This window comes from Oncorhynchus keta, unplaced genomic scaffold (assembly GCF_023373465.1).
Source record: "Oncorhynchus keta strain PuntledgeMale-10-30-2019 unplaced genomic scaffold, Oket_V2 Un_scaffold_3947_pilon_pilon, whole genome shotgun sequence".
Taxonomy (NCBI): Eukaryota; Metazoa; Chordata; class Actinopteri; order Salmoniformes; family Salmonidae; genus Oncorhynchus; species Oncorhynchus keta.
Window position 1 is genome coordinate 55,197 of NW_026290927.1, and position 12,539 is coordinate 67,735.

At 45.7% G+C, this 12,539-nt stretch overlaps 1 protein-coding gene across 1 annotated transcript in view; it reads right to left on the minus strand.

The window, feature by feature from the left end:
- Positions 1-1,143: 1,143 nt before the first annotated feature.
- Positions 1,144-12,539, minus strand: part of LOC118378204 (attractin-like) — a 159,296-nt gene continuing 147,900 nt past the window's right edge. The window contains exons 26-27 of the mRNA XM_052516118.1: positions 10,378-10,492; positions 1,144-2,175 (exon numbers count right to left, since the gene is read on the minus strand). Of these exons, the coding sequence (XP_052372078.1) occupies positions 2,051-2,175; positions 10,378-10,492 (240 nt within the window). The 3' untranslated portion in view covers positions 1,144-2,050. The remainder of the gene's footprint in view (positions 2,176-10,377; positions 10,493-12,539) is intronic.

The window sequence follows — 12,539 nt, forward strand, 5'->3', positions numbered from 1 at the left end:
CTTCACTCACGCTGCCAAACATACCCTCGTAAAACTGACGATACTACTGATCCTTGACTTCGGCAATGTCATTTACAAAATAGCCTCCAACACTCTACTCAGCAAACTGGATGTAGTCTATCACAGTGCCATTTGTTTTGTCACCAAAGCCCCACATACTAGCCATGACTGCGACCTGTATGCTCTCGTTGGATGGCCCTCGCTTCATATTCGTCACCAAACCCACTGGCTCCAGGTCATCTATAAGTCTTTGCTAGGTAAAGCCCCGCTTTATCTCAGCTCACTGGTCACCATAGCAGCACCCACCCGTAGTACACGATCCAGCAGGTATATTTCACTGGTCACCCCCAAAGCCTATTCCTCCTTTGACCGCCTTTCCTTACAGTTCTCTGCTGCCAATGACTGGAAAAATCAATGAAGTTGGAGACTCATATCTACCTCACTAACTTTAAGCATCAGCTGTCAGAGCAGCTCACAAATCATTGCACCTGTACATAGCCCATCTGTAAATAGCCCACCCAACTACCTCATCCCCATATTGTTATATATATTTTTATCCTCTGCACCCCAGTATCTTTACTTCCACATTCATCTTCTGCACATCTACCATTCCAGTGATTAACTGATATATTGTAATTACTTCACCACTAACGGCCTATTTATTGCCTTACCTCCCTTATCCTACCTCATTTGCACACACTGTATATAGACGTTTCTATTGTGTTATTGACTGTATGATTGTTTATTCCATGTGTAACTCTGTGTTGTTGTATGTGTCGGGCTGCTTTGCTTTATATTGGCCAGGTCGCAGTTGTAAATGAGAACTTGTTCTCAACTGGCCTACCTGGTTAAATAAAGGTGAAACAAATGCTAACGTTAGTCCTGCTAGACTGCTAACATTAACCCTACTAGACTGCTAACGTTAGCCCTACTAGACTGCTAACGTTAGCCCTGCTAGACTGCTAACGTTAGCCCTACTAGACTGCTAACGTTAGCCCTGCTAGACTGCTAACGTTAGCCAGCCCTGCTAGACTGCTAGCGTTAGCCCTAGACTGCTAGAGCCCTGCTAGACTGCTAGCATTAGCCCTGCTAGACTGCTAACGTTAGCCCCAGCTGCTAACTGCTAGACTGCATTAGCATTAGCATTAGCCCTGCTAGACTGCTAACGTTAGCCCTGCTAGACTGCTAACGTTAGCCAGCCCTGCTAGACTGCTAGCGTTAGCCCTACTAGACTGCTAACATTACATTAGCCCTGAATGAGTCAGCCAGTTACTATCAACACCAAGCTTACTGCTACAGTAAAGTAAACAACAGGCTATTTATTATATATATTATAACAGACTGGCACTCAGGCTGGGGACTAACTGATATAACTGGTGAGGTGTAGAAACAAACTAAATGTGACAGCTATCTGGGAGTAGAAAGCATACCAAGTAGGATGACTGGTAGTTTAGCAGACAGACAGCATACCAAGTAGGATGACTGGTAGTTTAGCAGACAGACAGCATACCAAGTAGGATGACTGATAGTTAGACAGACAGACAGACAGACAGACAGACAGACAGACAGACAGACAGACAGACAGCATACCAAGTAGTATGACTGGCAGTTAATCAGACAGACAGACAGACAGACAGACAGACAGACAGACAGACAGACAGACAGACAGACAGACAGACAGCATACCAAGTAGAATGACTGATAGTTGATCAGACAATAGACAGCGATCAAGCTTCTCCTTTACTCTGACCAGGTGGTAGAGGACTAATACAAGTATTTTTTTATTTTCCCTAAGTTCCACATGTCTGTCAGCCAGGTGTGGTTCCCCAGGTGCAGGAGGTGTCCGTTGGGAAGCTGCGTGGGTGTGACTGTCCATCAGACATCCCTCTCCCGCTCCCCTCTTCCTCTCAGCAGGTATGCAGCTCCCCCCAGGAAACCCCCTGCCTCTCTCTCTTCATCCCTCCCTCCAGTCCGGGGGTATAGTCTCTGGGGCAGGGGGAGGGGTTAGGGTGGAGCAGGGTGGGGTCCAGGACCGTGGCAGGGGGTGTGGTCAGATACAGGTGGAGGGCTGTGCAGAGGGGTGTTGCTTCCTGTTCCTCAGACCACATGACTTCTCCTTGTAACCAAGACACATCTGCTGAGACACATCCACCAGGGCCGAGGCCACCGTTAGACCTACACGGAGACAGGAAGTGATATATTAGTAACAGGAAGTGATGTATTAGTTTGTCACTAAACTATATGGGCCTTAGGATACAGTGTTGAATTCAGGCGATGGTTGCGATTTAAACTAATAGAATTATTCATCAAACCACTCTGAGGTTTGAAAGACTAATTATATAGATTCATATATGATTAGTGTTCATTATATAGATTTATCTGATTAGTGTTTAGTATATAGAGAAACATACAGTCTATTACCATAGTTCTTCGTTAGAATTAGATAAACATAGTCTATTACCATAGTTCTACGTCAGAGTGTTCAGATAAACAGTCTATTACCATAGTTCTACGTCAGAGTGTTCAGATAAACAGTCTATTACCATAGTTCTACGTCAGAGTGTTCAGATAAACATACAGTCTATTAACATAGTTCTACGTCAGAGTGTTCAGATAAACAGTCTATTAACATAGTTCTACGTCAGAGTGTTCAGATAAACAGTCTATTACCATAGTTCTACGTCAGAGTGTTCAGATAAACATACAGTCTATTAACATAGTTCTACGTCAGAGTGTTCAGATAAACAGTCTATTAACATAGTTCTACATCAGTGTTCAGATAAACATAGTCTATTACCATAGTTCTACGTTAGAATTAGATAAACATAGTCTATTACCATAGTTCTACGTCAGAGTGTTCAGATAAACAGTCTATTACCATAGTTCTACATCAGTGTTCAGATAAACAGTCTATTACCATAGTTCTATGTTAGAATTAGATAAACATAGTCTATTAACATAGTTCTACATCAGTGTTCAGATAAACAGTCTATTACCATAGTTCTACGTTAGAATTAGATAAACATAGTCCATTAACATAGTTCTACATCAGTGTTCAGATAAACAGTCTATTAACATAGTTCTACATCAGTGTTCAGATAAACAGTCTATTACCATAGTTCTACATCAGAGTGTTCAGATAAACAGTCTATTACCATAGTTCTACATCAGAGTGTTCAGATAAACAGTCTATTAACATAGTTCTACGTTAGAATTAGATAAACATAGTCTATTACCATAGTTCTACATCAGTGTTCAGATAAACAGTCTATTAACATAGTTCTACGTTAGAATTAGATAAACATAGTCTATTACCATAGTTCTACATCAGAGTGTTCAGATAAACATAATCTATTAACATAGTTCTACGTCAGAGTGTTCAGATAAACAGTCTATTACCATAGTTCTACATCAGAGTGTTCAGATAAACAGTCTATTAACATAGTTCTACGTCAGAGTGTTCAGATAAACATAGTCTATTACCATAGTTCTACATCAGTGTTCAGATAAACAGTCTATTAACATAGTTCTACGTTAGAATTAGATAAACATAGTCTATTACCATAGTTCTACGTCAGAGTGTTCAGATAAACAGTCTATTACCATAGTTCTACATCAGTGTTCAGATACATAGTTCTACGTTAGAATTAGATAAACATAGTCTATTACCATAGTTCTACATCAGAGTGTTCAGATAAACATAATCTATTAACATAGTTCTACATCAGAGTGTAGAGATAGACAGTCTATTACCATAGTTCTACATCAGAGTGTTCAGATAAACATAGTCTATTAACATAGTTCTACATCAGAGTGTTCAGATAAACATAGTCTATTAACATAGTTCTACATCAGAGTGTTCAGATAGACAGTCTATTAACATAGTTCTACATCAGAGTGTTCAGAATTAAAGCATTTTAATCCGGTCCAGATGCTAATCACAGCTAAGCTCACATCCTCCTATACAGAAATGTATATACTGTATTCTATACCATCTATTGTATCTTGCCTATGCCACTCCGTCATCGCTCATCTATATATTTATTCGTATATTTTCTTATTCCATTCCTTTACTTAGATGTGCGTTCATTAAGTAGTTGTGGAATTGTTAGATTACTTGTTAGATATTACTGCACTGTCGGAGCTAGAAGCACAAGCATTTCACTACACTCGCATTTACATCTGCTAACCATGTGACCAATAACATCTGCTAACCATGTGTATGTGACCAATAACATCTGTTGATGGTCAGAACATGATGATGTGATGGCAGCAGGGCTGTTGATGGTCAGAACATGATGATGTGATGGCAGCAGGGCTGTTGATGGTCAGAACATGATGATGTGATGGCAGCAGGGCTGTTGATGGTCAGAACATGATGATGTGATGGCAGCAGGGCTGTTGATGGTCAGAACATGATGATGTGATGGCAGCAGGGCTGTTGATGGTCAGAACATGATGATGTGATGGCAGCAGGGCTGTTGATGGTCAGAACATGATGATGTGATGGTAGCAGGGCTGTTGATGGTCAGAACATGATGATGTGATGGCAGCAGGGCTGTTGATGGTCAGAACATGATGATGTGATGGCAGCAGGGCTGTTGATGGTCAGAACATGATGATGTGATGGCAGCAGGGCTGTTGATGGTCAGAACATGATGATGTGATGGCAGCAGGGCTGTTGATGGTCAGAACATGATGATGTGATGGCAGCAGGGCTGTTGATGGTCAGAACATGATGATGTGATGGCAGCAGGGCTGTTGATGGTCAGAACATGATGATGTGATGGCAGCAGGGCTGTTGATGGTCAGAACATGATGATGTGATGGCAGCAGGGCTGTTGATGGTCAGAACATGATGATGTGATGGCAGCAGGGCTGTTGATGGTCAGAACATGATGATGTGATGGCAGCAGGGCTGTTGATGGTCAGAACATGATGATGTGATGGCAGCAGGGCTGTTGATGGTCAGAACATGATGATGTGATGGCAGCAGGGCTGTTGATGGTCAGAACATGATGATGTGATGGCAGCAGGGCTGTTGATGGTCAGAACATGATGATGTGATGGCAGCAGGGCTGTTGATGGTCAGAACATGATGATGTGATGGCAGCAGGGCTGTTGATGGTCAGAACATGATGATGTGATGGCAGCAGGGCTGTTGATGGTCAGAACATGATGATGTGATGGCAGCAGGGCTGTTGATGGTCAGAACATGATGATGTGATGGCAGCAGGGCTGTTGATGGTCAGAACATGATGATGTGATGGCAGCAGGGCTGTTGATGGTCAGAACATGATGATGTGATGGCAGCAGGGCTGTTGATGGTCAGAACATGATGATGTGATGGCAGCAGGGCTGTTGATGGTCAGAACATGATGATGTGATGGCAGCAGGGCTGTTGATGGTCAGAACATGATGATGTGATGGCAGCAGGGCTGTTGATGGTCAGAACATGATGATGTGATGGCAGCAGGGCTGTTGATGGTCAGAACATGATGATGTGATGGCAGCAGGGCTGTTGATGGTCAGAACATGATGATGTGATGGCAGCAGGGCTGTTGATGGTCAGAACATGATGATGTGATGGCAGCAGGGCTGTTGATGGTCAGAACATGATGATGTGATGGCAGCAGGGCTGTTGATGGTCAGAACATGATGATGTGATGGCAGCAGGGCTGTTGATGGTCAGAACATGATGATGTGATGGCAGCAGGGCTGTTGATGGTCAGAACATGGTGATGTGATGGCAGCAGGGCTGTTGATGGTCAGAACATGATGATGTGATGGCAGCAGGGCTGTTGATGGTCAGAACATGATGATGTGATGGCAGCAGGGCTGTTGATGGTCAGAACATGATGATGTGATGGCAGCAGGGCTGTTGATGGTCAGAACATGATGATGTGATGGCAGCAGGGCTGTTGATGGTCAGAACATGATGATGTGATGGTAGCAGGGCTGTTGATGGTCAGAACATGATGATGTGATGGCAGCAGGGCTGTTGATGGTCAGAACATGATGATGTGATGGCAGCAGGGCTGTTGATGGTCAGAACATGATGATGTGATGGCAGCAGGGCTGTTGATGGTCAGAACATGATGATGTGATGGCAGCAGGGCTGTTGATGGTCAGAACATGATGATGTGATGGTAGCAGGGCTGTTGATGGTCAGAACATGATGATGTGATGGCAGCAGGGCTGATGATGGTCAGAACATGATGATGTGATGGCAGCAGGGCTGTTGATGGTCAGAACATGATGATGTGATGGCAGCAGGGCTGATGATGGTCAGAACATGATGATGTGATGGCAGGGCTGTTGATGGTCAGAACATGATGATGTGATGGCAGCAGGGCTGTTGATGGTCAGAACATGATGATGTGATGGCAGCAGGGCTGTTGATGGTCAGAACATGATGATGTGATGGCAGCAGGGCTGTTGATGGTCAGAACATGATGATGTGATGGCAGCAGGGCTGTTGATGGTCAGAACATGATGATGTGATGGTAGCAGGGCTGTTGATGGTCAGAACATGATGATGTGATGGTAGCAGGGCTGTTGATGGTCAGAACATGATGATGTGATGGCAGCAGGGCTGTTGATGGTCAGAACATGATGATGTGATGGCAGCAGGGCTGTTGATGGTCAGAACATGATGATGTGATGGCAGCAGGGCTGTTGATGGTCAGAACATGATGATGTGATGGCAGCAGGGCTGTTGATGGTTAGAACATGATGATGTGATGGCAGCAGGGCTGTTGATGGTCAGAACATGATGATGTGATGGCAGCAGGGCTGTTGATGGTCAGAACATGATGATGTGATGGCAGGGCTGTTGATGGTCAGAACATGATGATGTGATGGCAGCAGGGCTGTTGATGGTCAGAACATGATGATGTGATGGCAGGGCTGTTGATGGTCAGAACATGATGATGTGATGGCAGCAGGGCTGTTGATGGTCAGAACATGATGATGTGATGGCAGGGCTGTTGATGGTCAGAACATGATGATGTGATGGCAGCAGGGCTGTTGATGGTCAGAACATGATGATGTGATGGCAGGGCTGTTGATGGTCAGAACATGATGATGTGATGGCAGCAGGGCTGATGATGGTCAGAACATGATGATGTGATGGCAGCAGGGCTGTTGATGGTCAGAACATGATGATGTGATGGCAGCAGGGCTGTTGATGGTCAGAACATGATGATGTGATGGTAGCAGGGCTGTTGATGGTCAGAACATGATGATGTGATGGTAGCAGGGCTGTTGATGGTCAGAACATGATGATGTGATGGTAGCAGGGCTGTTGATGGTCAGAACATGATGATGTGATGGCAGCAGGGCTGTTGATGGTCAGAACATGATGATGTGATGGTAGCAGGGCTGTTGATGGTCAGAACATGATGATGTGATGGCAGCAGGGCTGTTGATGGTCAGAACATGATGATGTGATGGCAGCAGGGCTGATGATGGTCAGAACATGATGATGTGATGGCAGCAGGGCTGTTGATGGTCAGAACATGATGATGTGATGGCAGCAGGGCTGTTGATGGTCAGAACATGATGATGTGATGGTAGCAGGGCTGTTGATGGTCAGAACATGATGATGTGATGGCAGCAGGGCTGATGATGGTCAGAACATGATGATGTGATGGCAGCAGGGCTGTTGATGGTCAGAACATGATGATGTGATGGCAGCAGGGCTGATGATGGTCAGAACATGATGATGTGATGGCAGGGCTGTTGATGGTCAGAACATGATGATGTGATGGCAGCAGGGCTGTTGATGGTCAGAACATGATGATGTGATGGCAGCAGGGCTGTTGATGGTCAGAACATGATGATGTGATGGCAGCAGGGCTGTTGATGGTCAGAACATGGTGATGTGATGGCAGCAGGGCTGTTGATGGTCAGAACATGATGATGTGATGGTAGCAGGGCTGTTGATGGTCAGAACATGATGATGTGATGGTAGCAGGGCTGTTGATGGTCAGAACATGATGATGTGATGGCAGCAGGGCTGTTGATGGTCAGAACATGATGATGTGATGGCAGCAGGGCTGTTGATGGTCAGAACATGATGATGTGATGGCAGCAGGGCTGTTGATGGTCAGAACATGATGATGTGATGGCAGCAGGGCTGTTGATGGTTAGAACATGATGATGTGATGGCAGCAGGGCTGTTGATGGTCAGAACATGATGATGTGATGGCAGGGCTGTTGATGGTCAGAACATGATGATGTGATGGCAGCAGGGCTGTTGATGGTCAGAACATGATGATGTGATGGCGGCAGGGCTGTTGATGGTCAGAACATGATGATGTGATGGCAGGGCTGTTGATGGTCAGAACATGATGATGTGATGGCAGCAGGGCTGTTGATGGTCAGAACATGATGATGTGATGGCAGGGCTGTTGATGGTCAGAACATGATGATGTGATGGCAGCAGGGCTGTTGATGGTCAGAACATGATGATGTGATGGCAGGGCTGTTGATGGTCAGAACATGATGATGTGATGGCAGCAGGGCTGATGATGGTCAGAACATGATGATGTGATGGCAGCAGGGCTGTTGATGGTCAGAACATGATGATGTGATGGCAGCAGGGCTGTTGATGGTCAGAACATGATGATGTGATGGTAGCAGGGCTGTTGATGGTCAGAACATGATGATGTGATGGCAGCAGGGCTGTTGATGGTCAGAACATGATGATGTGATGGTAGCAGGGCTGTTGATGGTCAGAACATGATGATGTGATGGTAGCAGGGCTGTTGATGGTCAGAACATGATGATGTGATGGTAGCAGGGCTGTTGATGGTCAGAACATGATGATGTGATGGCAGCAGGGCTGTTGATGGTCAGAACATGATGATGTGATGGTAGCAGGGCTGTTGATGGTCAGAACATGATGATGTGATGGCAGCAGGGCTGTTGATGGTCAGAACATGATGATGTGATGGCAGCAGGGCTGTTGATGGTCAGAACATGATGATGTGATGGCAGCAGGGCTGTTGATGGTCAGAACATGATGATGTGATGGCAGCAGGGCTGTTGATGGTCAGAACATGATGATGTGATGGTAGCAGGGCTGTTGATGGTCAGAACATGATGATGTGATGGCAGCAGGGCTGTTGATGGTCAGAACATGATGATGTGATGGTAGCAGGGCTGTTGATGGTCAGAACATGATGATGTGATGGCAGCAGGGCTGTTGATGGTCAGAACATGATGATGTGATGGCAGCAGGGCTGTTGATGGTCAGAACATGATGATGTGATGGCAGCAGGGCTGTTGATGGTCAGAACATGATGATGTGATGGCAGCAGGGCTGTTGATGGTCAGAACATGATGATGTGATGGCAGCAGGGCTGTTGATGGTCAGAACATGATGATGTGATGGCAGCAGGGCTGTTGATGGTCAGAACATGATGATGTGATGGCAGCAGGGCTGTTGATGGTCAGAACATGATGATGTGATGGCAGCAGGGCTGTTGATGGTCAGAACATGATGATGTGCATGTGATGGGAACATGATGATGTGATGGCAGCAGGGCTGTTGATGGTCAGAACATGATGATGTGATGGCAGCAGGGCTGTTGATGGTCAGAACATGATGATGTGATGGCAGCAGGGCTGTTGATGGTCAGAACATGATGATGTGATGGCAGCAGGGCTGTTGATGGTCAGAACATGATGATGTGATGGTAGCAGGGCTGTTGATGGTCAGAACATGATGATGTGATGGCAGCAGGGCTGTTGATGGTCAGAACATGATGATGTGATGGTAGCAGGGCTGTTGATGGTCAGAACATGATGATGTGATGGTAGCAGGGCTGTTGATGGTCAGAACATGATGATGTGATGGCAGCAGGGCTGTTGATGGTCAGAACATGATGATGTGATGGCAGCAGGGCTGTTGATGGTCAGAACATGATGATGTGATGGCAGCAGGGCTGTTGATGGTCAGAACATGATGATAAATGACATGTTGTGTAAAGGCCTGAAAAAGAACCTTGGGGAGGAGGCCGCCTCTGTGAGCTCCAGATGGAAGGTTTTGTTATGACAGAGTGACAATTTAATTAATAAAAGACCTAAAGCTGACAGACTGGGAGAGAGGGGGAGGGATAAGGAGAGATAGGGGGAGAGCGAAGGGGGAGAGAGTGAGTGAGAGTGGGGGGGAGAGCGAAGGGGGAGAGGGAGAGAGACAGGGGGAGAGACAGGGGAGAGGGAGAGAGAGAGTGGGGGAGAGAGATGGGGGAGAGCAAAGGGGGAGAGGGAGAGTGGGGGGGAGAGATAGGGGGAGAGAGTGAGTGAGAGTGGGGGGAGAGATAGGGGAGAGAGTGAGTGAAGGGGGGGGGGGTCATCCCTCTATCTTACCAGACTGACCGGGTGGGGGGATGCCCCCGGTGCCTCTGGGTAAACGGACGAAGATGGAGAGGACAGCAGCCTTGTTCCCAAAACAGGGCTCCATGGCGATGGGCTTGGGCACCGTCTGGACAGGAGAGAGAGACAGCAGGTAAGAAGTTAGAGATACAATTTCCGTTGTTTTTAATTCTCTGTGTCATATCAACAGTCCTGCTGGGCGTGACAAGGAGTTGGCTAAAGAGCAGAAACAGACTGGCAGGATAACCAGCTGAATGCTCCTGTACACTTTACTGCAACAATTCATCAGAGCTCTCCAGTCAGACAGGCACAGTGGATTGCAGTGTTAAGACAGTTAACACTCTAGCCTCACCCAACAGAGAACAATCTCTCTCTTCCTCCTCGACAGCCCTTCTCACCATCTATCTCTAACAATCGCTCTATCAATCTCTCTATCAATCTCTCTATCAATCTCTATTCTGCTGTCCTCTTTATCCGTCTCTCTCTTCTCTCCTCCTCTTCTTTGTCTATCTATCTATCTCGCTCTCTTTTCTCTACCCCACACACATGCACACGGACACATACCTCTCTTTCCAAGAGGGAACCCACACATAGGCTGTATCCCAATCAACAAGAGGGAACCCACACATAGGCTGTGTCCCAATCAACAAGAGGGAACCCACACATAGGCCTTATCCCAATCAACAAGAGGGAACCCACACATAGGCTGTGTCCCAATCAACAAGAGGGAACCCACACATAGGCTGTGTCCCAATCAACAAGAGGGAACCCACACATAGGCTGTGTCCCAATCAACAAGAGGGAACCCACACATAGGCCTTATCCCAATCAACAAGGATGTTGTATTTTTCAGGCAGTATTTCTAGGCAGGATGTCCCAATTCCAAGTTCCTTTAAAATGGGCAGCATCCCATGAATCCGTCGCTGAGCTGAATTAATGGTGGACAAAACTCCCCACTTGGGAGAACATTTTCCAGAAGAATAAGGAATAACTTCGACAAATGTAAGTATAAAGTTTATTTATTCACCAAATTATGTAAAAATATTCAACAAATTACTTTCATAAGAATTTTATTTTTCAAATGTTGAGTAACTGTTGTTTATCAGCACGTTGCCACACTAGCTAGCACATCGTATGCGATAGCTAGCTAACATTAACGTTAGTAGGTGATCTCGTCCTGTTTAGAGATTAACAACTAAACTAGCGCCTTATCGTACATTCAGCAAAGTGTAAATTGTGAAGACCTGGACAGTTTTTAAATCAGGAATTGGTGAACTTGCTAGCCAGCTAAAGACATGTAGCAACTAGTTTTTTCCCCCCATTTGTTTTTCAGGATCTGAAGTGGACACCTGATTGTCTTTCACTCCATTGAATTGGCTTGGCAGGAGAAAACAGCCCGACTCGTTTGGAGGTAAGACATTTTAACAACATCTGATGACAAATGTAGAAAATGCAGCCAGCTGTGGTTCCTGTTCAATCTAGGCTTGCTAGCCAGCCAAGTGATTTGTGCATTCTGTTGTTGAGTCTGTTTGGCAAGCCTGCTTTACCGTAGTAGCAGTGTCTGTTTTATCGACCTGCTTTACCGTAGTAGCAGTGTCTGTTTTAGCGACCTGCTTTACCGTAGTAGCAGTGTCTGTTTTAGCGACCTGCTTTACCGTAGTAGCAGTGTCTGTTTTAGCGACCTGCTTTACCGTAGTAGCAGTGTCTGTTTTAGCGACCTGCTTTACCGTAGTAGCAGTGTCTGTTTTAGCGACCTGCTTTACCGTAGTAGCAGTGTCTGTTTTAGCAACCTGCTTTACCGTAGTAGCAGTGTCTGTTTTAGCGACCTGCTTTACAATAACTATATTCCTGGATATAGTAACAATTTCAACATTTTGCTGACTTACAGTTCATATAAGGAAGTCAGTCAATTGAAATAAAAGGATTAGGTCCCTGATCTATGCATGTGTAAATCACCTAGAAAGATGTGTCGGCATCGAGTCTCTGTCTCTGACCTCCTCCTGCTCTACAGCAGAGTCTCACAACTCGCTTGGTTGAAAACTGTTTTTTTTTGCCCCTTCCAAAAGATAGAATTTGTAGAAAATTGGCCCCCTTTCTGGGACTCACCCACAAACAGGACCAAGCCTGACCTGCTGAGGAGTGACGGACTGCATCCT